This window comes from Seriola dumerili, unplaced genomic scaffold (assembly GCF_002260705.1).
Source record: "Seriola dumerili isolate Sdu_G_001 unplaced genomic scaffold, Sdu_1.0 BDQW01000859.1, whole genome shotgun sequence".
Taxonomy (NCBI): Eukaryota; Metazoa; Chordata; class Actinopteri; order Carangiformes; family Carangidae; genus Seriola; species Seriola dumerili.
In genome coordinates, this window is record NW_019175114.1 from 651,989 (window position 1) to 679,813 (window position 27,825).

General features: G+C 44.8%; 1 protein-coding gene across 1 annotated transcript; it reads right to left on the reverse strand.

The window, feature by feature from the left end:
- Positions 1–725: 725 nt before the first annotated feature.
- On the reverse strand, positions 726–27,495 carry fam69c (family with sequence similarity 69 member C). The gene is made up of 8 exons (XM_022766488.1): positions 26,600–27,495; positions 9,265–9,468; positions 9,120–9,173; positions 8,855–9,036; positions 7,242–7,551; positions 5,270–5,434; positions 2,138–2,212; positions 726–2,054 (listed from the first exon to the last, which is right to left on the reverse strand). Exons 1-8 carry the CDS (start codon positions 26,819–26,821, stop codon positions 1,839–1,841), a joined length of 1,428 nt encoding a protein of 475 aa, XP_022622209.1. The 5' UTR covers positions 26,822–27,495; the 3' UTR covers positions 726–1,838.
- Positions 27,496–27,825: the final 330 nt, after the last annotated feature.

Here is a 27,825-nt window from a genome sequence, read left to right on the forward strand (position 1 = left end):
TTGAATTTGACAAAACAACATTTGAAGACGTTAGTTTGGCTTCTGGAAACTCGCACTGAGCATCTTCCACCATTTTGTGACATTTTATCGACTAAACAACTAATAATTGGCAGATTAATTGATAGTGGACTCCTGATCAGCAGAGGACAGTAAAGCAACAGAATCACTTTGCATTAGTCTTGGGTCGAATTTTTACACCTCCTCAGTCTCAACCTTGATCTTTTCTTGTCCATGAACATTCGGTGAACAACACGAGAAAGCAGTTTTCTTAAAGTGACTTGTGGTGAATGAAAAGGACAGTTATCCCTCTAAAGTGCTGAAGGACGGTCAGATGTCTGCCTTCTCTGGAGGTGTTGACATGTGAGACCACAGCTGCTCTTCATACTGAAGGTGAGAGGAAACACACGGGTCACCGGGTCCATCCACAGCTGCAGGTGGTGTGTTCAAGTGTTGTTGAGGGAGACCGGAGTTTGTGCCTCGTCGTTCCGCCTCTTTTCCGAACAGCTTTTTGAAGATTGTGTCACTTGTCTGTTCTGAAAATCTTGATAAAGTAACAAAGTGTTGGAGTAAGAAAATGCTAAAAACAGAGCTGCTAACTTCTACCAGCATCTGGCTGGAAGTAGTGTCGTATATCAATGAGGAAATGTGCAGTATCACAGATTGGCCCTGTAGGAAGAAACACAGCAAAACCAGCAAACGTCATTACAGATTTTATTATTCTGAACTGTACATATGAAAACAAACTTCACCTATACTTAGTCTGTTTACAGAAGCCCGGCCCTGGAGAGGCCGTTTAGTCTCTACACATCTACTGTGTGTTAAAATGAAGCCGTCCAGCTGCTGATGTAAACACAAAAATAAATTAAGAAGATATTATGTGTTCAGCGTGTGAGCTTCTCTCTCTGCTCGGTGTTGACAGAGCCAGGCTAACTGTTTCCCCCTGTTTCCAGTATGTATGCTAAGCTAAGCTAAGCTAACCGACTCCTGGCTGCAGCTTCATATTTATCATTTATGAGAATTTGACCATTTTAGAGAATTAAAAAAGACGATGTTTGGAATGGAAATAGTTCAGCTGGACAATGTCAGTGACTAAGTCATGGGTGAAAACCTCAAAACTCACCAGTGAACTGTCAAACTTAAACCCTAAGAAAAGGAAAGCGGACAATTTAACTATGAAACCAGAATTTAACTTCATTAATAAATGTTCACATTACTTCTCACGGTTACGGTCGACCTACAGCTTTATGTACATCTGTTTTCTGACTACAGGCTCTCTTCAAACGAGAGAGAGTTTTTAAATCTCACTGAGACTAACTGGTTTAGTAAATGAAGAAAACCTCCACAACATGTTCCTCTGACGAGAACACACTTAAGGCTTCGCCACATGTTTCCAGATTCGCTGTGATGAAACCCAAAGTGATGGATTGGACACCGGGAAACAAAGTCTAGTCTTCTGTACCGCTGTATATGATGTGGTCGCAAACCTTTGTCCATGTGGTGTCTAGATTTATAGTTCGTATTTGGACTGAATATGTCTCGGAAATGGTCCAGACCTGGAAGGAATCTCCGTCCTGTTACTACTGATTTTGTGGAAGTGACTGTGGCTCAACAGGCGGCTCTGGACCTGAGATGGGTCAGTGGATGAATTGTTTGCCTTCAGCCAACATGTAAACAAGTGTATGTGTTTTCTCCAGCGGGTTCACTGGATCTCAGGATGAACGTTTCTACAGGAATCATCGTCAGGTGCATTAACCTCTACGTCCTTATTCCTGTATGAAGACTAAAGAGCGTCCGTCTCCGTCTCTCTGCAGGTCTCTCATGGACTTCCTTTCACCTCCTCAGAAGTTCAGCGCTGTGTGGACGTGGCCTTTCTCCTCCCACGCCCCTCCTCCTTCACCTGAAGCCCCTCCCTCATGGAGGAGGCGGGTCAGGATGTTGAGCAGACGCTGATGGATGTCTCTGCCGCCTCCTCCTCTTCCTCCTCCGTCCTCTTCTCTTTCCTCCACACCTCCCTCTGTTTCTGAACACTCCTGCACCGCTCGCTGCAGCTCCACCTGTTCAGACCCAGCGAAACCTGTAATTAACTAATTATCAAGTTCTTTAATTGATTAATGTGTCATGAAAGTATGAATCCTACCTGCAAAGGGAGTCCTGCTTTGGCCCCAAGCAGAGTTGGAGAAAACCACGGCCTGAAAATCTTCTCACAGATCACCTGACGAGGAAAAGGAAAAGACACAGGGAAGAAGGTTGAAATAGGAAAGAGGTAGATGAGGGAAGACAAGGAGATTAACGAAGAGCAGATGAAGAAGACAGGAGAGAAGTGGAGTGAACAGGTAAGGAGAAGATTAATAGCAAGAAGAGAGGAAAGAAAAGGAAAGGGCGAAGATGTAAAGAGGAAGAAGAACAGAAAACAGTTGAGAGAAGGAAGATGGAGTGGAGAGATGAAAGGAAAGGAAAGGAAAGGAAATGAGGGTTGAGGGAAGGAGAGAGGAAACAAAAACACAGGAGAGACGAGAAGAAGAAAGGAAAAGAAAGGAGAGACGAGACGAGGAAAGAAGAGACGAGAAACCGATGAGTGATTCTAAAGAGGATCTGTCTTTATGCAGATGACACCTCACTTTTCATTATCAAGCACACACAGATCAGTCAGTACAACACACACACACACACACAGGTAAAAAGACAATGCCTCCTTTCTCTGAGGAGATGATTGACAGGTGGAGGGTCATCAGAGGTCGTGCTCAGGAGACACCTGTGGAGCCTCAGACGGGCCAATAGGAGAGCGGCGTGTCATCATCACCTGCTGTCCTGTGCCGGTGTCTGGTCAGGTCTTCACTCATCTTCTCTTCTCCTTTGTTCTTCTGATCTTTTGTTCAGTTTTTTTCCTTTTTTCCATCTTCTCCTTTTACTGTTTTTCTATTTTCTTCTGTCCATCCATCGTCCTCTTTTCTCTTTCATAGTTTTCTCTCTTTTATTTAGTTTTGTCCTCGTGTTTTCTCTTCGTCTTCATTTGTTCTCATTTTCTTGCTCTTCTTTTCATCTGCGTCCTCTGTTTTCTTTAATTGTTTTCTTAATTTCATTTCTTCTCACATTTAGTTTCTTCTTTTCACATTTATCCATCCTCTAACAGCCTGTCGTTACAAACGGTGCGATCACGGGTCACTTTTAGCTTCTCCTTGTTTTACGGTCTGTATCTCCTCGGTGTTTGTGCATCACATCCAGTCATCACCCGCTGAAAACTATTTTCCCTCCGTCTCATATTCACACATCCTCCTCTGGTGAATGCAGGTATCTCGTATCATATGACATGTGATACAGGAGGCGGCAGGGTGATGAGAGTCTGTCCGGGCGTTGTCATGGCGATGGTGATGTCCGCCTCAGCTTTTGTGTCCCAGACATTTCCTTCGAGTCTGACGGGCCGGCGCATTAAGATAATAATAATAATAAAATGAATAATGTAATTAGGCATTATATACATTATATAAGCTTTTTAAAATTACATTTTAAACGTATTTGATCATTAACATAATTTAAAAAACTAATTTTAGCTCTAAAAACCTGTGATGTGATGTCACTGAAGCTACTTTATAATTAAACTTTAATAATAATAATTACATAATAATAATTATGTTATTGGTAAACTCTGAAGCAAAATAATAGAAACATTTTCTGAATCTAATTTGAAACAGATTTCACTGTTTTGCATCAAAGAATTGATTTTTGTATTTAAACAATATTTACATTTATAATACAGAATATTCATGTTCTATTTAAAGAATTAAACTATTGTCCTGTAGAGATGAGAGGAAAAATAAAATCAGACGAAGGAAAAAATTAAATTTACTGCACAGTGTCTGACCGGACTGAACTGTTACTAATAAACCGACACTGAAGAAATTCACTTTTTAATTTTTTATTAAAGAATTAAAATGAGAAGCTAACAATTAATTAATTTGAATTATAAATAATGAATAAAAGAAGGATTTGAATCATTTTCTTTTTGATGTAGAACGTGTTAAATGAGCCTGGATTAATAAAAGATATTCACATTTATTTATGGATCCAGAATTTTAAATGGGGATTTTATACTTTAAAGAAATTATCTGTGCTTTTAAATTATTATTCCCACAGTGTTTCATTGATCAATTATTGGTGAAATGTACTGAAGACAAAAATCATAAGATAAATGTATTCTTTTACTTTATAAATATAAATTAATGTCCTGTTTCACATTTTCACAGCTTTCTATTTATTTACATTTTCTCTTTCCTCTGGAGGTTAAACCTGCAGAAAAACACATATACAGATTGATAAAAACAAAATATATTAATATAAAACTTTTAACATGTCTGAAATAATTAAATTCGAATGCATCAGAAGCTTCTCCAGGTTTCTAATAAAAACAGATTTAAAGACACAACATGTCAACAGGTTCAGCCCTCGTCTCCTCCGATCAGTAATTATCATTCCACTCGTGTCTTTACGGCGCGCAGGTATAATTAAATGTTGTGAAAGATGGATCACTGAGTCTGGGAGAAACGGACAAGCCTGTAATTTATCAACCGCCTTATTAGGAGCGAGGCGGACGGACGGCGGCGCGAATGTGTCGAGGCCTCGTTTTCTGTCTGAGCCGGAGACAGCGTTCAGAGGAAACCGGGGAGGAGAAGAAGAGCGGACACAGAAACATTAAATATGACACAGAGTAAATATGCAGAGAAGGGTTTGGACACGTGGAGAGGAATATAAAGATGATCTTCTGTTTTCACCTCAACATTTGTTTTTCAGTCTGAAAGACTAATGGATCATCACCTTCTAATTGAATCAAATCCCCATGTCTGAATTATTATATATATATATATATATATATATAATATATATATATATATATAATTACCAGATCTGATATTCTCCTAAACCCCAAAACTTTTAATTTAATGAATGTAAAAAATATACATATATATATAAACAGGGACAGGATCAAATGTCAGACAGGAAAATCTTAATTTATTCTTTGTATAAACGAATATGTAATAAATAATAAATAACCTTTAACCCATATAAAACACAGAAGAGCAAAATAAGAGTAAGAAATAAAATAAAATTTAGTTTGTGAGCATCATTTTAAATGTTGTTTGGTCCAACCTGTAACGGTTTGGATGTAAATCTGTACAGGTGCTGTACAGTACAGGTGTAAAGCAATATTTACAATGGATGGACTCAGGTGAAGGATAAACACCTGAGAGTGAAAGTTCCTGTTGCTCAGTCTTACCTGCAGGTTGCTGTTCCTGCGGCGGGGGCTGCACCTGCGTCTGTTCAGGTTACACCTGGACGAACAGTCGAAGAAGTTACAGTCGTCATCGCTGCTGCAGTTCTGGTCCAGGATGTCCCTCATCTTCGGCTCGAAGAACGCCATGTCCACGTCGATGGCCACCACCTGCAGGAGACGCCACGGAGACTCAGAGGTCATCAGGTTCCACGTTTGTTTTTTTTATCATAATTGAAGAATTTAACAATGAAAACAAACACTGAGTTCATTTAAATATCCTGTAGATTTATGATTTAAAATATTATCGTGCACCTATAATTAATCATTTTAATTACTGAACATGTAAATCTTTAAAAACAACTCACATATTTATTTTTTTAAAAGTCGCTGTCGCTTCTATCAACAAACAGGAGGAAATATATAAAGCTGAATCTGTTGGGACTATTTTCAGCAGCGGATTAATCCACAGTTGGTGCCTGTGGCAGCAGGACTGTGTGTTCATGGTGACACTCACTGATGTGTTTTAATAGTTTCTGTCCGAGTGCATTCATGGTTTGAGTCTGCATGTGGATTAAAAATACAATCTCACCAGACTTATTAATATAACATAAAAAGATTTCAAATGATTGATTAGTTGCAGTGGAAGCTGATTTTACTGTCTGTTCATTTACATGTGTGGAAGCTGCTGCTGTGTTCATGGTAAACACTACAGGAGCGCTTGTTTTCTACGTGTTGGCATGACAGAGAGTGAGTGGTTAATGTGTTGCATGTCTGACAGGAACAACACTGTGAGAACCGTAATGAGCCTTGGGATTGTTGGCCGGATCCCAGCGCAGACCTGCCACACATCTGGATTAATGACAGTCTGACACAAACCATCGAACCGTCTGATAACGACGGGAAAACAACCAAAGATCTGGAAGGACGTCCATTTTTATCCGTCAGGCTCATTTTAGAGCCAAAATAAACAAAGTTCAACCTTTAATCGTCAAATTACAGATAAATGACCCAGGATAAATGTGTCGGCTGCTTTGTTCTCGAGCACAGACAGAAAGACGACAAACATGGAGGAAGGTCATGGTGTGTGAAGCAGCGGAGCGACGCGGCAGCTGGTTCTGATGGTCAGAGGAAACGTGGGAAAAGCTTGTTTAAAGTGACTTCACCTTCAGTTATTTCCACACAAATAAGCTTTAAATTCAACCGGGTTTAACCTCTCAGTCCAGACTGCTGAGGTCGTCCGTGCCCTCACAGCCAGACTGCAGCCAGTGCAGTTTTTGGGTTAAAGATAATAATTCAGTCTGTTGGTTTTGAGACTGTGTGATAACATCAACGTGGAGTCAATGTTGTTTTCTCCAGTTTAAACTGGTTTTATCAAAAGTTTTGTTCCAACAAAGAAGGTGGAGCTGAGCAGAGGGAGCTCCTCCTCCGACCAGCAGGAAACTATCAAGTATCTGTTAATAAGGAAACTGAATGTGCCTTTTAAATAATGTTAGTGTATAAATGATGCAGAGGTTTATATAGAGTAGATACAGTATTTATACAAATGCTGCTACGACCTTTTCTATGTACACAGACGACTTTCAGCTGAAGCCTGAGCTAGATTATTTAAGGTGACTGTGACTGTGTGTGTGTGTGTGTGTGTGTGTGTGTGTGTGTGTGTGTGTGTGCACAATGACCTTCTCTTTCCCAGCAGCAGGGTCATATCTTGTACTTTGGGCTGAAAAACATCTCTTCAAGAAAAACCTCACGTAATAATCCACCGTCCGCTCTCTGATTTCCATCTCTAATAGCTTCTTCTTTTTTTTTTAATCCCTTTTATCTCTTCACTCCCTCCTCTCTGCTTTGCTTTTATCCTGTTCATGTTCATTTTATTCTCAGAAAACATTAAGGCCATTCAGACTCACTTGGTGGGTTTGAGAGTGACTCACTCTGGAGGAGATGTTATCCAACAGAGTGGATGCGGGTGAAAACTCACCGTCAGGTCCTTCCTGATGGCGAAGTTCTCCGGTTTGATGTCACACAGGTGCAGTTTGTGTGTGAAGTCGTTGTCAAAGTGCCACACCATGTCCAGGAAGCTCAGCGCGATGCGGTGCACCATCTCCCTGCTGGTCCACCTCCCGCGGGCTCCGGCCCGGTCCTGACCCTGCGGCCCGGGAGCAGCCACCTCCTCCAGGGAGAAGATGTTCTGGTCCCAGGCGTGTCCCGCAGACAGGTACTCCACCGCGTAGAAATGACCGCAGGAGCCCAACACCTTGGCCACGTGGGTGCTGAGGTCCTGCAGGACTCTGAGGAACCGAAGTGGGAGATGAAGGTTCAGGAGTGAGTTCACAAATACACACAAAACACCAGAGACATGAGTCAACTACAAGTCCCAGAGAGCATTGCTGCGAGAAACATCCAACCAGAGAGCTTCATACTCTGTTGCTTATACTTTTAGCCATGTTAGTTTTAGCCATGTTAGTTTTAGCCATGCTATCTTTAAACATTCTAGTTTTAGCCATGCTATCTTTAAACATGCTAGTTTTAGCCATGCTAGTTTTAGCCATGCTATCTTTAACCATGCTAGTATTAGCTATGCTATTTTAGCCAAGCTAGTTTTAACCATGCTAGCTTTAAACATGCTAGTTTTAGCCATGCTATCTTTAACCATGCTAGTTTTAAACGTGCTATTTTTAGCCATGCTAGTTTTAACCATGCTAGTTTTAAAAATACTAGTTTTAGCCATGCTAGTTTTAGCCATGCTATTTTAGCCATGCTAGTTTTAACCATGCTAGTTTTAGCCATGCTAGTTTTAACCATGCTAGTTTTAGCCATGCTAGTTTTAGCCATGCTACAGCTGTTGCTCGGTCCAGACTGAAATATCTCAACAACTACACATCTCTCTGTTTGATGATCCTCTGACTTTCCACCTAGCGCCACCATGAGGTTTGTGGTTTTGAGTGAACATTTATTATGAGCCCCCCCCCCCCCCACACACACACACACACGCACACACACACTTCTTTTTTCTATCTAAACTCCATTTGTCACTGCAGCTCTGTCTGCAGGCCTCAGATAAGCAGCAGCACAGGTCACCTCGCCTCGCCTGCTTTATTTTTAGTTTTGGCTTCCAGCCTGTTGGTGTCTGAGTGTCTGTGCCCTCCGACCGAAAACAAACTGACGTCTTTTTGTCCCCCGTCCTCAGATGAGACGAGCTTATGTGGTAAGACTCCAGCACATAGTCACGTTTTTAGAAGGAGATGCTGGAAAAATATGATTGTATGGATTGTGGGAATCTAGAGATGCAGACAACTACTGACCTGACTGCCATAAAATTAGCTGTGAATATTCATGGTCTCCAGAGGATGAACCCTCATTATTTTGGTGACAACCTGAAGTTTCCTCTGGCTGCACCGTGAGGTCAGAAGATCCATATTTCACAAGAAATATCAAAATCCTGTGTAATGAACTTCTAATAAACACGTTCATTCCTCGCTTCCCGGAGGATGAACCGTTACAGTTTGGACATTGAATGACTTTTCCTCTAGCGCCTTGAACCTTTGGGACAAATTTGGTTGCAGGATACTTCAGGAGCAGCTGTTGCTTTACCTGAGGAAGGTGTACTCCTCCTGCTGCAGCAGGGACCAGAGGGAGGCCAGCTCTGCTCTGGAGTAACTCTTGTCTCTGTGTTTCAGCTTCTTCCCCCAAAGTCTGGCCAGAGAGCCGTTACTTCCTCCTCCTCCTCCTTCTTCATCCTCGTCCTCCTCAGCCAGCCCCAGGGAGTTTCGTACCTGAGGTCAGAGGATATTAATATCCACTGTGAATGTTGATGTTTGTCTGATAAGCAGATTTATTAATGTCTGATCAGACTTACTTCCAGAGTGGCGTAGAAAACCACATCGAGAGGAGAGAGCTCCTCTGCCGTGTCCTGAACAGAGAACAGATTATTGAGAATCATTTTCAGTGTAATTTGAGTTGGATCTAAATTGAGCAGGTAAATATTAGAAGGCAGACGTCACCTGGTAGTCCAGTATTCCCAGTGGCTCGTAGGAGGAGAAGTTCTCCAGTTTGGACTTGAGGATGATGGGGTTTCCTCTCCAGCGCGCCTCGATCACCTTCTTCCCGTTCTCGTAGTAGAGGCAGCGCTTGTACTCGACGTGGCCGAGCACACACAGATCCTCGCACATGTCCCCCGTCACCGAGCCCTCGCCGAACTCCAGACACTGTGGGACAGAGCAGAGGTGTGAGGTCACTGAACCCTGAACAGCATCACAGGGAGGTTAAACCAGGGAACAGCCATTTTACCTCCACTGATACCCAATCAGTATCAGCAGTGTGGCAGTGATGCTGGGGTCAGACCAGAATGACCAGAATGAGGATACTACTCGAGTCTACATCTTAGTAATGAGAGTATTTAACTTCAACTAGAGAATCAAGTTAATCTGAGAAAATAAATGAAAATGAATCTTAGTGTGAAACAAGATGAAAACGACTCGTTGCATCTTCCTGACACTGATTCTTCTCTCCACCTGTTTCTGTTGTTCTTTCTCTTCACCTGTGAAAACCTGAAGACGATTCTACATCTGACTGAACTCAGTGATGAGCGCACACACACACACACACACACACACACACACACGTGTCCTGTGTAGTGTCTGGACAGCTCAGTGTCCAGCAGAGGTGTGAGGGACGGGGCTGAGGATTAGCGTTGTCCTGGTCGGGGATTACCCGGCTAATCCTCGCTCTGCCCACATTCCAACACAAACATCAGTCAGTGAGGAGCTGAGACACACACACACACACACACACACACACACCTGCTGGACGGCTTTACACCTGCAGTAATGCAGGTTGTAGCCCATTAATCTCACCCTGTTTGTGCTTTAAAGAGCAGATTCCACAGTTTACCACGAGTCTTTACGGCTCGGTCACGCCACAAATCTTGGGAATCACTTTACAGTTCAGCCTCTGGTTTGCACTGTAATCTTGTTTGGCTTAAGTGTCGGTACAGTGGAGAAAAACAAGACTGAGAGGAAGGAGAACCTAAATATGGGAACCTGTGTTGTAGTCTGGAGAACAGTTGTTTCAACAACCTTTTATTTATTGTGTAATTAAGGAGTAAAAAGGGGAAAACAGCAGCACAGACTTTATTTTTTACAGTTGTATATTGTAGCTTCACTTATTAATGTATTATTTTGGTGGAGAAAATTTACTTTTATCATATCTGTGTCTTCTACTTCACTGTTTTATTTGACTTAAAGCTCCTCCAGTGTAAAGGTCTGTGTCCATGTGTAGTGTGATTATAGATCAGCTCTAGCTTCTATATTAATACTGTGAAAGTATCAAAGCCTCAGTCCACAGAGAAATGCACACAGCCTGTATTCAGAAACTGAGCCTTAAAACCAGCCGTCAGGACTTCTGGAACTTTGTGATGTCACAACAAAGCAGTCACCAAGCCCCGCCCACCTGGACCCACCATCCAAACCTTGCAGGATTTGGTTTCTCTGATTGTTTTTACCTGAAATCTGCTATATTTTTATTGGATCACTCAGAAAACAGTCAGCCAATCAGAAGAGAGGCTCAGAGCCTCTATTGGATGAAAATAACAGAAACTACAAAGTTCTGTTCACGATGCAGCTGTTTAAAATGTAGGACATGAAAAACATTGAGTTTCTCCGGCCGTCTGGATCCGATCTGATGTGTCATGTTTTATTAGGTGAAGGCGGAGGTGGAAGCGAAGGTGAAGGTGAAGGCGGAGGTGGAGGTGGAAGTCTGAACGGATTTCAGCTTCATTCGTTTCATTTCCTGCTTTTCTTGTTTCTTATTCACTGCTCCTCCTGCTCACCTGTCTCTTGCTGGATTGTTCCCCTCCCTCTAGATAAACCCTGGAAGTGTTTCTCCTTATCTCAGTGTGTGTGTGTGTGTGTGTGTGTGTGTTGATGGACTCAACAGGAGTGGGAGGGGGGGTGCTGAAAGTTAAAGGAGACTCTGCAATTACCCCCCCCCCCCTTTTGAGTAATACTTCCTGCCGTCTCACATCACAATGAATGATACTGCTCTGTGTGTGTGTGAGAGTGTGTGTGTGTGTGTGTGTGTGTGTGTGTGTGTGTGTGAGAGTGTGATATTTGCTGTCAGCATATTAACTGTGGAAAATTTAGGTTCATCTTTGGTTACAACCCCAAGCCTGAACATCCCAGCTCTCTGAACACACACACACACACACACACACACACACACACACTCCTTGTGGTTTGTATCTCAGCGTCTGTTCAGGATTCACACTGACGGCTCCGTTCCTTACACTTGAAATATTTGAATCTTGAAGCGTCTTTAATGTCAGGACCACGTGACGCGACGCGACGCGACGTGACGTGACGCGACGCGACGCGACACTGACTCTCTCTCTCAGAGCGGGACGAGCAGAGGAATTCTCCCAGCATGCTCGAACATCTGCAGACCGTGGTCTTGATTCCAGTGTGAAGAGTTCTGCAGCTCCTTCACATATCCGCTCTAATTCCCTGGATTTCCTCCGCCTTGCATCACATCACCCTCTCCAGCTGCTTCCTCCCTGCTCAGTCCTGCAGAGAGGATCAGCTGTGTGTGTGTGTGTGTGTGTGTGTGTGTGTGTGTGCATAATGTTCTTTAATATCTGTTACAGAACTCAGTGGTTCGCACAGGTTTCTTGGAGAGTCTGAAGTGTCACAATTCAGATTAGACTTTTTTCTTATTTAAACAATAAATAAAAAATCATCTGTGTGTGTGTGTGTGTGTGTGTGTGTGTGTGTGTGTGTGTGTGTGTGTGTGTTATTGCTGCAGGGATACACAATCCATCCAGGAACATGAAAGAAACTGAAAAAATTGCCAAAGAAAGTTTCCTTAAACTCCTGATTTGTTTTTTTCCAGCATGAGACATTTAAAAAAGACGGTGGTTTAGAGTGAACAGAATCTTTTATCCCCGAGACTGAAACTCGAGCTCGACAGTCTGACTCATTGGGACGTTAAAATGAAGCAGCGTGCAGCTTTTCCTGCAGCTGTGAACAGGTGCTGCTATTCTCTTTTTTATTCTACATTTGTTTAAATTATATAAACTGTCCCACCACAAGCAGCTGACTGGCGTCCCAGCAGCTGCTGCTGTCAGTGTGTCGTGGACGTACAGACGACTCTCACTGACTCACTGTGACACTGAAGGAGAAACGTTCTGCAGCCACTTTTTTTTCTCTGGCTTCTACGTGGATTTCTGGAGCTTTATTCTGGAGGGACGTGGGAGATGATGACGTCCTCAGGAAGTGGAAGTGACCCTGACTGATCCGATGTGTGTTTCATGTCCGTGTGTTCAGACAGGACTCCTCCCTGTGATGTTTGCTCTCTGCATGTCAGTGGATCTGTCTCCTGGTTTCTGGTCCAGGGGTCGTCGGCCTCTTGTGACGTTCTCGTCTGGAAAGGTCGTCCAGCTCCCGCAGGTGTGTGTGCGCACGTGGACAGATGTTCACATTCACTCGGTGGCTGTCCAGGAGTCTGACAGTAAACACAGTCTGCGTCCCGGTGTCGCTCTGATGACCGGCGGCGAGTCCAAAATGAACAACATGGATTCAATTAAGACTCTGTCGGCCGCTGTCGTCTGAATCTCGTCCCTGTTGATGTGGACGCCAAGTTCCAGAGCGGCTGATTCCTGCCAGCAAACAGCAGAACGATGCAGAGTGTTTATTTGGCCGACTCCCCCCCGAGCTAACGGCAGAAACAAACGCGTTCAGGAAGCAAATGAGCTCCAGACTGAAGCGCTGAGATCTGTTAATGAACTGTGGGTCCGTCTGCCAACGCCAGCGCAGAGGGAACACACGTCTGAAATGTCACTGTGACTTTCCATTTTGGAGACTTTTTACTTTTTCCTCCACTTCATGTCCAAGAAAAGACGTTTTCCTCCTGCAGCTGGTTTTTATTCATTCGTCCAGAAGTCACAGTCAACAAAATCTTTTTCCCTTTTCCTACTTCGCTTCTTTTCACCTCTTTACTTTTCTTGTTTCCTTGCTACTTATTCTTCTCTCCTTCCTTCTCTCCTTCCTTTTGTTTCTTCCTTCCATCTTTCCTCTGAAACCCAGACTGGAGCTTCAGGTACGTTTACCTGAGTTCATTCTCTCTGAATCCTTCTTGCTCTTCACTGAACTCTCTGAGGTTTGATGGTATTTTCTTGATTTCCACTTAATTTCTTAAGATACTTTCAGAGTTTCCAGAACAATCTCAGTTCTTTCTGTAATGATGCTGCTTGTTCTCTGGACTGTGCAGACGGATCGTTTGGCCAAAGTGCTGTTAAATTAAAGCCCAGTTTCCTGAAAGTCTTCAAATCTCTTGTGAAAACAAACCTTCACTGATGAATTAAAGTGTGTTCACTAAAGTCTTAGGTTCATACCAAGAGCACAACGTGAGTAAAATAGTAGATAAATGCCTAAAATGAACAGTGTTATCTTTCACTCTACTTTAACCAAATATTACAGGCCTTTTATCTCCGCTGTGAGTCGCATTCAGTCTCACAAGAAAATCGAAGGGAAAAATGTGTTTTACTTAAACTCTTTCTCTTTGTGATTCTGTCGTGTTGACGCTTCGACTGCGGTGAGTTTTTCCTCTGGCAGCGGTGAGAGAAAGCTGAGACGTTTCGGACGGTCTCCCTCGCGCTGAAAGGCGGTCTTTGTTGTCCCGCTCTCTCCATTACATTCCATAACGGTAAAGGCCGAACACACGAGGAACATTAAAACGCCTTAATGACATTCCTGTGTGTGCCGAGCCCGAAGGCCTCGGCTGAGCGAGCAGCAGCCGACTGAGGAACACAGGTCCAGCGTTTGTGCAGAAAACCGCCGAGACGTTTCTGTCTGAACTTGCCAAAGTTGTTGAGGTTTTTCAGGAATCGGCACGCCGAAGCGCGTCCCTGGAAACTCTAATTAAAGATATTTTCTGGGGGAGTAGTGATGTATTATTGCTTTTGTGTTCTCTTTAAGGCAGAAGAGGCTGAAGAGACTGAAAGCTGAAGGAAACCGAGTGACAGATGTGAGGTTTTCTCCTCAAACACGCCTGAAGACGTGGATTCACTCAGCTGCAGCTGCAGGATGTGGACTGAGGAAACACAGCGTAGCGGGAGGTTCACTCCCTGGTAGATATGTTAACATCCAGTACAGTCTCCACCCTCATCTCAGCCATCACCACCGCTGTATGTGTCAGTGAACGCAGCGTCCAGCTGATGGGAACATCATCAGTCCTGCAGGTGTTTGGTCATAAACCAAAGTACTGGACAAACTGAAGTGGGCCTGACGATGATGATGACTGTTAATATCACAGTCTTCCTCTTGGGTCGTAGCAGCTGGTGGAGTCATATCCTCTGCCTCCTGATCTAAGGGCACAGGTGAGACAGGTGTAGGTGGAGCCTGTAGCAGCACTCTACACCTCCGTGGTGCCGAGGAGTTTCCATCACCTGAAGTATTTTAAAATCCACCATTGTTTACACACACAGATTTCTTCTTCTTCTTCTTCTTCTTCTTCGCTGTTTCAGGGGGTTCATAGTTGTCATGGTAACATGTTGGGGGGGGGGGCATCGGGGTCCTGACAGTGCAACTCTGCAAATTTACTCAGAAACACTTGGTGTCATGGGAGCTGACTACGCCCTGGCTGCTGCTTCACAAGTCTCTGACACAGAGGAAGTTTTTGAATCACATTAAGTACAAAGCATCAGTGTGGCCCTCAGCTCAGAACAGGCTACAGTGAGTGATTCATCACTGGTGACAGGAGGTCAGAGGTCAAGTGCAGTAACGTAGTTTCCCCACAGGCCTGCGGTGTAAGTCAACACCTCATGAGTTTTCTTGTTGTGCTGAGCTCCGAGAACAATAGTGTGATTTTTACAGCCTGTGGGATGTTGGAGGTGTGGGCTGAAAGGCTTGTATTCACCGCTGCATGTGCACAGTGTGTATCTGCACACACACACACACACACACACACACACAGTGTGGCTGGACCGGTTGACCTCAGGGTTAGTTCACTGGAAGTGTAGGCTGATCTCACAGCTGGTGAGTTCACAGTCGCAGGTCACAACACAGTCTGCATCACTGTCTCTGCTAATGAACACACACACACACACACATAATCTTCAGTGGTTATCCTCCATCATGAGCAACGAGCAGGTGCCTGTCGTTGACTTAATGAAGCAGAAACACTGGTGGTTAGTGGGCGACCACGCTCATCTGTCAGCTGATAAACGGCTCAGATCTCAGTGTGTGACGGTGCGACTCACCCTGAACACAGAGCCCACAGATTCTTGACCAGCAGTAATGGCCGACTCATGAGGACCGGTCGGGACTCTGGACACGGTCTGACGGTGTCTGGTTGTTAAATGAACTAAGAGACTTGTGGAGACTCGCTCTGAAGCTCATCAGCAACCTGAAGGCATAAACCTCCACCGACACTGTCAGAGAGAAACCCAATAAACCAACAAGCCTGGATGTGAACGACTCTCATAAAACATCATTTAGCTGAAGCTCTTATCAGCTGCCATCGCCGCTCGCAGGCATCGCTTCATATTCAGACCCGGGGAAGAAATATGTAATAAAAGTGATTAGAGAAACGTGTCTGCAGGCTGCGTCTGTGCAGAGAGCAGCACAAACTGTCTCAGTGTATTTACACAGCATTAGTGCGCGCAGCATTAAGAGCTCAGTCCTGTGGACTCGGAGCTTTTTCTACATGTGAACTGACCATCTTTGGTCAAACACGCGTCGATGTGTTTTCTGAACGACTCTAAACGTTTAGTGACTGTCGGTGATTAAAGGACCATTAACCTTGTTTTTCCTGTTTCGCCCTTTAGCCTCAATTTTCCAAAACACGGCGTCAGTTTTTATCTTGACTTTCTTTCTTCTCTCACTTGTTGTTTTCTGTTGAGATTTTCTGCAGATGGATCCATCCAATCAATACAAGCAATAAGTCTCCTGCTCTGTCTACTGTCTGCCGGACACTACTTATTTATCTGTATTTTTATCAATAATGATAATAATAATAATGATGATGAGGATGATGATGATGTGCTTCCACGTGCAGAGCTGCTTTCTTCAACATTCACTTTAATATGGGGTGGTGCGTTCAAGGACTCAACAACGCTGAACCGAAACCTTCAAATCAGATTCACATTATTCACTCTTCATGTGGGTTTGACTTATTGTTTCTTTGCTGAATAATTTTCAGTTTTCTGTTGTCAGAGTGTCCTTAAACGCAACATCAAGGAGAATTTTAAAAGTTGTTCCTGCTTAAGTAAAAACAAACTAAAATTTTATAAGAGTAAAGTTCATTAATAGAAGATGTTCAGTCTGTGTGACAGAGAGTTTTAATAGAACTGAAGTCAATTAAAAATGATTTAAAATATTCATTAAAAATCGCAGCTTTAGTCTTTTTTAAAAACAAGAAAACATTAGAGAAACTGCATCTGTCGTCCTCCAGAACACTAACTCACCTCACACAGAGCAGCTCTTTCATTCAGCTGCACTCTGTTGCTTTAGCGTCCTGTAGCGAGGCTGAATATTTCATGAGCCGTATAATAGTTTGACACAACGTGACGATCAGCGAGCGAAGCCGCTTTGTGCTGAGTCGTGTTTTTGGCCACGGGTTTTAAAACCTGTCAAAACTCACATTCATCCTCGCAGAGAAAACTTAAAGAGAGCGTGAGGAGGAGGAGGCCTGCATGCAAACTCACAGAGACCACACACACACACACACACACACACACACACACACACACACACTCATGCATTACTAGCAACAGGAGGAGCGTGGCTTTAGTAAAACTTCTCTGGGCGTCAAACCTCAAAACTTTAAAACCTGTCAAGCTGATATCAACTGTCTGATTCTTAATCCTGTGGATTTATTCTTCAAAGGCTCAAACTCACAGCTGATCAAACGTCTGCCTGAGATCCAGCTCTGCCTTTATTTTATTTTATTTTTTATTTTGTCGGATAGACCGTCCCCCCAAAACTCCCTTTATTCTGAAAATCTCAGTGGTGCTTCTTGCAGATTAAAAACCTTGTTAGGGTGGATATTTTCTGACGCGATGCGAGTTCAGAGGCAGAGCTGCAGTTTGAACACGCGGCTCAAAGGCGGCGTCTTCGGGGCGAGTGGCGGCTTCACAGAGAATAGCAGAGACGCAGCCGTGTTGACGCTGTTCAAACAGCTTTGTTGTGACCCTGCAGGCCTCCTCGTTGGTATGCAGCTCTCATCTCCAGCACTGCTGCTCTCTCTTTTAAGTGTCTCTGTTCTCGTCTTATCTGTCCTCTCTTCGCTCGCTCTCTGTCCCCCCCTGACCTTCTCCTCTCCCTCCCTTTCTTCATCCCCCCGTGCAGCAGATGTGGCTGAATACAGATCAAGAGACCGTGGCGGTGTGTGGACGGTTTCTCCCAATAACAGTTTTTGGTTTTTGGAGGATGTACACGTGTACACAAGTGCAGTTGTTTGAATTTTTGTTTCACTTTAAGTTTTTCCTGCATTTGTCTGACAGCTCCAGTTACTGCAGATAAACCTACTGTAGGAAAAATCTTTTACATGTAAAGAAAACAACGAGCTGATCAAATATGATGCTGCAGCTAATAAACAGAGTTTGGACCAACCGCAACATTCAGCTGCTTTTACTCCAGAGTCTGAGTCAGACACTGGAGCTGGACCGTCCTCTCCGGGTCGTCTCGGTCCACTTCTGTGATCCCATCAGAGTTTGACTGAGACGATTCAAAGAGCAGAAAGAAACTGAAGCAAACACACTGCGAATACATCTTCCCTTCATTTCACTTGACGTCACTTCACCCACTTCACTTCCCTTCACCTCACTTTACTTCACTTCACTTCACTCACTTCACTTCACCTCACCTCACTTCACTTCACTTCACTTCACTCAGTTGACTTCTCTTCACCTCACTTCCCTTCCCTTCCCCTCCCTTCACTTCCCTTCCCCTCCCTTCACTTCCCTTCCCCTCCCTTCACTTCCCTTCCCCTCCCTTCACTTCCCTTCCCCTCCCTTCACTTCCCTTCCCCTCCCTTCACTTCCCTTCCCCTCCCTTCACTTCCCTTCCCCTCCCTTCACTTCCCTTCCCCTCCCTTCACTTCCCTTCCCCTCCCTTCACTTCCCTTCCCCTCCCTTCACTTCCCTTCACTCACTTCACTCACTTCACTTCACCTCACCTCACTTCACTTCACTTCACTTCACTTACTTCACTTACTTCACTTCACCTCACTTCACCTCACCTCACTTCACTTCACTCACTTCACTTCCCTTCACCTCACTTCACTTCCCTTCACTCACTTCACTTACTTCACTTCCCTTCACCTCACTTTCCTTCACTTCCCTTCACCTCACTTCACCTCACCTCACTTCACTTCACTTCACTCACTTCACTTCCCTTCACCTCACTTCACTTCCCTTATGACACTTCCCTTCAGTTATCAGGTGAACTGTGTGTCAGACCCAGACAGTCTGAACGGAGCCACTTCATTTGTTTTAGTTCGAGTCACCGAGTGACGTGTTACCATGACAACAACATAAACTCAGCAGGTCGATCTGTGTCTCCCTCGTCCTCTGACGTGCGACGGTGAACAGCGCTGTGTCTGCTAGTCGACTGGGTCTGAATCCTCCGCTCCGTGATCGCGTGCGTTGTCAGTGTTTGACGGTAACAGGCTGATAACTGATGAAATTTAGCTCAATCCCAGAGCAGCTAACCGTTAGCTTCATCCCCGTTTCCTCTCAAATGTCGCACTGATCATTTCTGACGTAAGTCGTAAAACAAACCGTAAACTGGCGAAGCTGCGTGATGAACGCAGATGAACGTCAGAGCACTACAGGAACAAACCTGTGGGTTTTCTGTGCGTCTTTCTACCAAACACTGTGTGAGGTTGTTTTCAGATACAGTCGGTCATCGTTCTGTCGCCGTCCATTTAACGGCCTTTTCTACGGTGGCCCTGAGGGCTCAACGCACAACAACAACACAACCGACGTGTTGACTGTGACTTCCTCCGTTGTTTCCATCCGAGGCAGAAGCTACGATCAGCTGACGGTTTCATCTGCGTGTGAGAGGAGTCTGTTTTACAACATCTGGGAACAGCTGGTGTAACCCAGGTGATGATGCTGTGAACGCTGTGTCTGTGTGACCTTGGTGTTTGGCTGACGGTGCCGGACCTCTGACGCCGCAGTGCATTATGGGAACAGAAACCCCACGACCTGTCTGACAGCCAGTTGCCCGGGGCGACAGTCGGAGGAAATCTTGATTGTTTGCCCAGATCTGTTCAAGTGTGTGTGTGAGTGTGAGTGTGAGTGTGTGAGTGTGAGTGTGTGTGTGTGAGTGTGTGTGTGTGTGTGAGTGTGTGTGTGTGAGTGTGTGAGTGTGTGTGTGAGTGTGTGTGTGAGTGTGTGTGAGTGTGTGTGTGTGAGTGTGTGAGTGTGTGTGAGTGTGTGTGAGTGTGAGTGTGTGTGTGTGAGTGTGTGTGTGAGTGTTGTGTGTGTGCAGACTGATGAGCAGTTATTGTCTGAATAACTCAGTTTGATTTATGAGGAGAAACGTTTGAGACGATGGTTTGAATCTTCTCCTTATTTACTCATCCACCTCTCTGTTATTAAAGGACCGTCCTCGTCTATTGATCACCTCATCGCTTGTGATTGATCGGCTCTGTCTCTCAGGCAGCTGCTGCTCTCAGTTCATTCTGATAACAGCTGATATGATGGATTGTTTATTGCAAGCAGGTTTAATAGTTTAAATGTTTAGTAGCAACTTTAATTAACTGTGTTTTATTCCATTTTAAATTGTTGTTAATTTGCAAAGTGAATGTTCTGGTTTTCATTATCCATCAGAAAATACAATCATTTCCACATGTTGATTTATTCTCAACATTCATTCGGTCCAAAACCCAAAGATACTTGAAGTACTATGATATAAAACTCAGAGAAGAAATACTTTTACTTTAAATATTTGAGTATCTGTTACTGCTGCTACTCACTGACACTTACTTCAGTAAATTTATGCAGAATTTTAGTTTGTAATATTGAGTTTTTCAGTGTCTGTGGTGATAGTTGGGACGAGCAGGAGGGAGTGAGGTCGGAACATGACGCTGTGTGAACTCTGACTGTAGAACCACAGGTCATCAGGTTCCTCAGAGACAGGACGGAGGACGTCCTGCCGGAGGGGACGGAGCGTCTCGTCAGGTCGTCTCAGTCAGAGTGTTTGTTTTCTGTGTCAGGGCGTTCACGTACCTTCACACAGGTGATGAAGTGTGTGTGCTGATTGGACAGCCGTCAGTCTTTAGGTTATATTTTAGTGTCAGCTCCTACAGACGTAAACATGAGAAAGCCTGCAGGTGTTTTCAGGCGATGTGGCTGCTCAGGTTCATGTAGGTGGAAGCATGTTTCAGCCGCCATGCTGACGCGTGTCGGCGGCTCTGTGCAGCGTTTTAAATCAGCCGAGTGAGGGAGGAAAAACAGATATTGAAATAGTTGGATTGTTTCCTGTGTTACCATAAAGACTGTCCTCCGGTACGTAACGAGCCCACAGGTCGTCTGTGCAGCAGGCTGTTGTGACGTCACAGTTAGGTTTTGTTGCTAGGCGACATCAGGTGGTCGTAGGGGAAAGTGTCGGTGATGTAGGATAAAGAGAGACGGAGTCCATGTCAGGACGAGGTGGTGGTGGACGGATGAATATGACGCCGGAGAACGGAGTTTGATTCCCGTGCTGTTTCTATTATTCATGAGCGTTCCTTGTTATTATTGTAACCATGGCAACAGAGATTGTCTAATATTGAGGAAGTACTTATTTTAATCCAAACCACCATCTTTTCCTGAACCTAACCAAGCCATGACTGTTATCGTAACCACGGCGATGAAGACAGGTATGCAACTCTCTCTGTCTTTAGGTGTAAAGTTGTAAATGTTGAAATTCAGAGGTCATTAAAGGTCACAGGTTAGTTGATGCCTCTCTGGTAAAACAGGAGCAGAGTGGCTGAGAGAAGGACTGTGCCGCAGACAGACTCTCAGCTCTCTGGCTCTGTGATACAGCAACACTTCACTGGAGGTCATAAATGCCCAAATGTACCAGGTTAGATTCCTGACAGGCAGACTGTGTGAGAGGAAATGCAGAGGCACGCCAGTGGATAAACCTACTGCTCTCTCCCACGTCCCTGTGAAGGAACAAACCAGGCAGCATTAAAAAACAGAGGTAGGCCATAAAAAATGTAGCGGCAGGCCATAAATAGGCCGAGGAATGCCGGAGACATGCAGGGACCCACGCAACAGATCAGATTAGACCATAAATAGGCAGAGGATCAGAAACATACAGAAACCATGTGTGCAGAGAGTCTGCAGCATCAACAGCAGAGGACGTAAAGACGAGAGTTAGAGCGGACCGGCTCCTCGGTGACAACACAGGAAACACTCGGGTTTGTCTGATAGGAAGAAGTCAATGAATCACAAGTTTAAACCCTGAACCTCAGCGACAGCAGCACGGGCTGCACGTCACGTCGGTCCGACCCGTCCAGGATTTATAACTGAGACACAGGTCTGAGAAGAATTCATTTAAATGGGATGACAGAGATCAGTGGGTCCAGTGTCAGCGCTCAAGTCCATTTTACAGATCGAATCCTCTGCCCAATGAAAACCACTGACTTTGACAGGAAGTTGTGAGACGGCACCTCTGGAAGAAATTACCGTCACGTAAATGTAGTGGTTGTTGTCGTGTAGAATTCATTCATGTTTCTTCTTTAAGGTCAAAGTTTGGCACATTACCTGAGAAACACCAGGTTTCTTTAGACCTTGATGATTCATGTTCCTGACTTTCAGAACCGCCGTCTACCAGGACCCTAGTTTTCTGTGACACTGGCACCGACCCAGAAACACAATTGGTTCTTAACAAGTGCGTAGAACATCACTAACTAACTCTAACCCACCAACTCACCAGGTGACGCTGTAGCAAACAAACTAGGGTCCTAGAAATGTGGTCCTGAAAGCCCTGAACCTGCAGGTCTGTAGAAACATGTTGGGTTCTCCATCTTCACCCACCGCAGTCTGACTCAGCCAATAAGATCAGCCCCTCCTCCAAAAATCTTCTTTATCAATACCTCTCTCTCAGAACACCGGGATCCAGATCCAGGACCTAGACTTGATAGGGAATTTTACATTATAACAGTGTTTGATGTTGTAATATTGACATCAGGGTAAAGGGGGGCGGCGGCTCCTCTTTGATGTGTAATAAAGGAAAATCCTTTCAGTCGTTGGTGCTGCAGCAGGATGGATGGATGGAGAATATGGAGGAAAGAAAGGTGCGTTTGTGATGAAGCAGATCAAATAACTGTTTTTCCATCTGTAAGTTTCTACAACAACAACAACAACAACAGAAACTCATTTACTGTAGAATACGGACAGAAACGCCCCAGGAGAGGTGAAGACGGCGGGAACTCACCGTCATCTCCGAACCAGACGGGCAATAAGACAAACCTACGACTTCTCCGGAGGGTTTTCTCTGCTTTTCCCAAAATAAGACGGTTTGTTTTCATACTGAAATGTCAGAGATGAATGAACACCGAGCCCAGTTTCCCAAGAGTGTATTTTTATCTCCGTCCCATCGCTCTTACACACAGTGGACAAATAAACATCCACGCTGAGAGTTTCAATCATGTACTACAATGACCTGACTGCTGTAATAAACCACAATTATCCCTTAAAGCCATTTAATGATCATTTACTTAAAGCTTATCCGTCATTATAATCCAAACACAAAGCTCCCTGATACTCAGCATCTTCCTGCCAGTTTCCATTAGAGTCATAATGACATTCCTTTGGAAAACAACTCAGTCTGCACCAGTGTAAAGAATCCAGACTGTTTTATCCTGAAGGTGGCGCTACAGTCAGAGCATCAACACAGTTATCACAATTCATCCTCAGGGGAACATGAATGTGTGGGTCAAGCTACACAGCAATCCATCCAACAGCTGTTGAAACGGTTCACTGAAAACCGCTGATGTCAACCTCATGGTGGCGCCAGAGGAAATGTCAGAGGATCACCAGAGTGACTCAGATTCATCATCTGGGGACCATGAATGTCTTTATCAGGGTAGGATAATGTCTCTGAAGCTAGCTTGACTTCCTGTTGTTATATCTAGAGTTGCTGTCATTGTCGTGGGCGTGTCTTGTTGATAAAGACAGGAGCTTGTCAAGCGGACTGGGGAGCAGCATTTATTTGGACGTTAGCGATCTGAGGATAATCCTGGGATCCTTGATGGTGGGCTAGCTGTAGCTAGCTACAGACAAGTGAGCTTGTCACTGTAAATAAAGATGGACGTAGCCTCTGTGACATCACCCACAAGAGCGGTGTTGAAGCTCAGAGTGAGCTGCTCTACCGTCGCCATCTTGGCAGTTTCTGACTCCGCCCCTAACTCCCAGCTAATCCAAAAATGGTCAAAGAGGAGGGGTGGTCATATAAACGTCAATAACAGTGACGGCTTGGTTAGGTTTGAGGAGAAGATGGTGAGTTGGTTTAAAATAAGTACTTCCTCAATAATCTCTGTCGTCATGGTTACAAAATAAACTGCTGGTTTCACATGGGAATCGAACACACCGCTCTCCTGTGTCACATTCATCCATCCACCACCACCTCTTTTGTCTCTCTTTATACCAAGTCACTTTGTCCCTTAGTCCCTTTGTTCCTGTCATCGTTACCACGACCACTAGATGTCGCCTAGCAACAAAACCTAACTATGATGTCAGTCGACCTGTGGGCTCGGTCTGAAGAGGAGATTATCCTCACTCAGGTTATGCTGCTTGTTTCACCTCCTGGTGTTTCTCTACCTGAGGTTCAGATTTCTCTTCATCACATGAGTTATTACTCGTATCTAAATCCAAACACAAAACTAACCTTTCACCCCCCCCACCCCCACCCCCCGGCGTTTACGGACCACAGAGCTTCAAGTACTCGTATGAAAGAGAGTTTCAACACATTCAAGATTTAATCCGCGGGATGAAAGGTTGGAGAAAGGAGGCTGATCTGAGAAGAGAAGCAGAGGACTGACAGACTTTAGTTCATGTCACTACAACACCTGGAGCAGTTCAGACAAGCCTGAACCTCCACCACCGCTGACAGACCTGAGCGGCGACAGCAGGATTACCTGTCAGAACACAACGTCAGGTTTTGTTGTTCGACCTCGACATTCTTAAAGAGATTAGCAGGAAAGATGGACGGACATCTGTCCCACGGTACTGCTCCGTCCCTCTGAGGACACACACCAGCTCCCGGAAACTCAAAAGCTCTTGTTGCTCTCAGTCGACATGTGACTGGAGCTGAACCTCCGAGAGCGGAGAAGCAGCGTGATGGATGGAGCGAAAGATCTGCGTTACTCCAGCAAACACGCACTGTTTGTTGACTTTGGATCTGTGTTTATTTGGGATTTCATCAGTTTCCACTCTGGATGTCTAAGAGGCAGAATATCAGAGGGAGGGAGGGCTGACATCACAGCCTGTGTGGTGGAAAACGGCTTTCCTCTCTGTGTTTAAATGGTTACTCTCACAACAACAGCACTGTTTGCATGTTGCCATATTACATTATGAATCTGAAATGTGCCCACATCATTGTTTGTTCAGGGAGCGAAGAAAAACAAAAGTTAAAGAGGACGAGGAAATGTTTCCAGACCAAAGTCACAGAGGAGTTTGGAGGTTTAAGATGGATTTATACGACTTCATTAAACCTGTGAGGAGTGCAGAGGGGACAGAGGCTGCGTCCACATGACGACCTCCGTCCACGCAACGTTCGCTGCTAGCAAAGACAACAAGGTCATAGCGCTGAATAGTTACTCATGTTGTTTATTCGGAGCAGAAGAGAGCCAATCAGGAGACACCGTGGGTGTCTACGTCATCGTTTCTGAAAGTCTCCATTCCTGTCCATCCAGACTACAACACAACCCCAGAGTTTTCAAAATAAAAAACAACCCCAGAGTTTTCAAAATAAAACACAACCCCAGAGTTTTCAAAATAAAAAACAACCCCAGAGTTTTCAAACAAAAACGGCTCCAGCAGAGTTTCTGAAAGTCTCAGTCTCCGTGCACACTACTACTGTTCACTTTTAAAAGTCATCTTTCTTGCTACGTTTACTTCTGAGTTTTCCAGCCTCTACAGTTGAGACTTTCAGAAACTGCTGGACCCGTTTTACAAACACAAACACAAACAGAATAATGTTACACGTTCCCTGGATGGAGCTCAGCATCAGTCAATGACAGAACGTAATAATAATCAAAGCGCAGCACAGCCCGGTCACCGGTCTGAAGCTGCATCTGGACATGAAAGGTGTCACCAGCCGGACTCCCCTGAGGCGACTGCGACTGAGGCCTCAGCTCTTCAAACAGCTGTGACTCTGTCGACTCATCTGGGCCATTCAAACTATTTATAGCAGAAAGAACAGGAGAGAACAAGGAGGGAAAAAAAAGAAGGGAAACAGTTTGAACGCTGAAAAACGAAGGGGAGTGGAGGACGGGAGGAACAAGAAAGAGAGAAGAGAGCGTCTTGTTCAGTCTTTACCCATGGTGCACCAGTAGACGCTGCAGCGGATAAGGCAGGAGGCCATTAAGAGCTAATGACCTCTGGCCGTTTATCTCCACCCGCCCGCCTGTTTTGCTGTAAGCGCCTGACACTCAGAGCCGCAGGTCGTTCTCCAAACCACAAATATTCTGCGGAAAGTCTTCAAAGCCGAAGACTCGACAGACGAGCAGGAGAAAAGACGGACGAGCGTTCGGCTGTGAACGTCTCGGAGAGAAGCTTCTGCATGTTTTAGTCTCATTAACTGTAATTATTTCACATTCCTGCAGACAGCTCTCCACATCATACATCGCTCCTGACGAGCTTCCCGCCACACGAATCATCGAGTGGGACTGGGAACTTGCAGAAAACAAATCTATCACAATGGCGATGCATTCAAGGACACCGCGATATCAGATAATTGATAACAAGTATAGCAGCACAACATTTAGTTTTGATTTAATAAGTAACACCTGGACCAGGTACAAACAGTGTTTTAGTAATGTGGCCAGAACCTGATGTAATGTACGGAAGCCCTGAAGGGAAGAGAGAAAAATCTCTGACCTCTCAGGGCTTCCGTACTCATGTGAGTTGGATCAACAAAAGAGCCACGACTCATCTAATGAAAAAAACCAAAACGCTGATATTTTATGACCCCAGAAAATTGTGTTAATATTTGAACCAAGATCCCAGAAACATCAGGAGCAACTGGACTTTAATAATTTTATCAAGAATAAATATGATTTCATGTAGTGAATCACCCTCCTGCTGTTTGTAAAGACTGGCGATCAGCTGATCGTCGGACTCACCAGTCTCTGCAGGATCCTCTTGCTCTTGTCGTCGGTGCAGTAGTCGGACATGATGCTCCTGTGGACCAGGACCAGGCCGTTCAGGAACAACCAGGAGCCGAACCAGAGCAGAGCGAACACCAGGGTCCCGCGACGCGACCACAGCCGGAGGCCGAGCCACCGGAGCAGGCACAGCCGGCCGCCGCGACCCCCTCCGCCCGACACCAGTCCTCCAGGAAGCATGGCGGCTGTGAGGTCGCGAAATCCTCCTCTGCCAAGAAGTGTCTGAGGTTCTTCTGAATAGCTGCTGAACACTCTGCTAAAAAGTGGTTCAACTAGAGACCCCAGACTCCAAAACACCAGATCCTGGACAAAATACTAAATGTGACGGTTTTAGTTCGACAGTTAGAAAATGTTCCGCTCACACACAACTGAATTTGTTTTAACAGATAATAAATTCCATCGTCAGCGTATCTTGCAACACCAGATAGAAACCAAGCTTTCAATGGGCAGTTGTGCCTTCAAATCTCCCATGATCCTTTGCAGAAATTCAGAATCACTGCTGTAATCCGAGATCTGTGTCATTCAGACCTTTTTCTTTGTTCCTGTCCTTGAAATCCCGACGGCTCCTCGTCCTCAAAAACTCAGACTAGCTTAATACAGAAGAAGAAGAGTGCAGTTCATAATCATCCAATCAGAGCGGCATGTTCCTGAGGCCGAGAGTCGACTGGTCTGACCTCCATCTTGGCTCCGCAGCGTTTCCATGAGAAATATCTGAGGTTTCGTTGTTTCATGCCGAGACTGGTTGATTTATTTCCTCACAGCGAGTCAGCAAATGTTGAGCAACAGGAAATAACTGAGGAGCAGCCGAGTCACCATCCCACTGTGTGATGTGGGTGTCCGGGCGTCTGCAGGGCAGTGTGGCATCTGGACACACACACACACACACACACACACACTCACATGCCGTGAAACATGAGAATACACACAACCTCACACACAAACAGTGGTTTTCTCTAAAAGTCTGTAGGTCCTGTGAAAATACACTCTCATGCCCTTTAACACACACACACACACACACACACACAGACTGTGTCCTCACGTCACCTCCTCGCGGCGTCTAGTTTCCGTCTCTTCTGTGGAGCTCAGAGGGAAACTTCCCTGAAAATCATTTGCAGAGATCCACCTTCAAAACATGTGACGGAGGAAATATCCCTCAGACGGAGAGCTGTGCGGAGCTGCAGCTT

What these genes read in the sequence shown, in the direction of transcription:
- fam69c (XM_022766488.1), bottom strand. Translation starts at nt 26,821, where the DNA reads ATGCTTCCTGGAGGACTGGTGTCGGGCGGAGGGGGTCGCGGCGGCCGG. An exon ending in GAGGAGTACACCTTCCTCAG is followed by an intron (nt 7,552 to 8,854) that starts GTAAAGCAACAG and finishes TCGGTTCCTCAG; the next exon opens with AGTCCTGCAGGACCTCAGCA. An exon ending in CCATCAGGAAGGACCTGACG is followed by an intron (nt 5,435 to 7,241) that starts GTGAGTTTTCAC and finishes CGTCTCCTGCAG; the next exon opens with GTGGTGGCCATCGACGTGGA.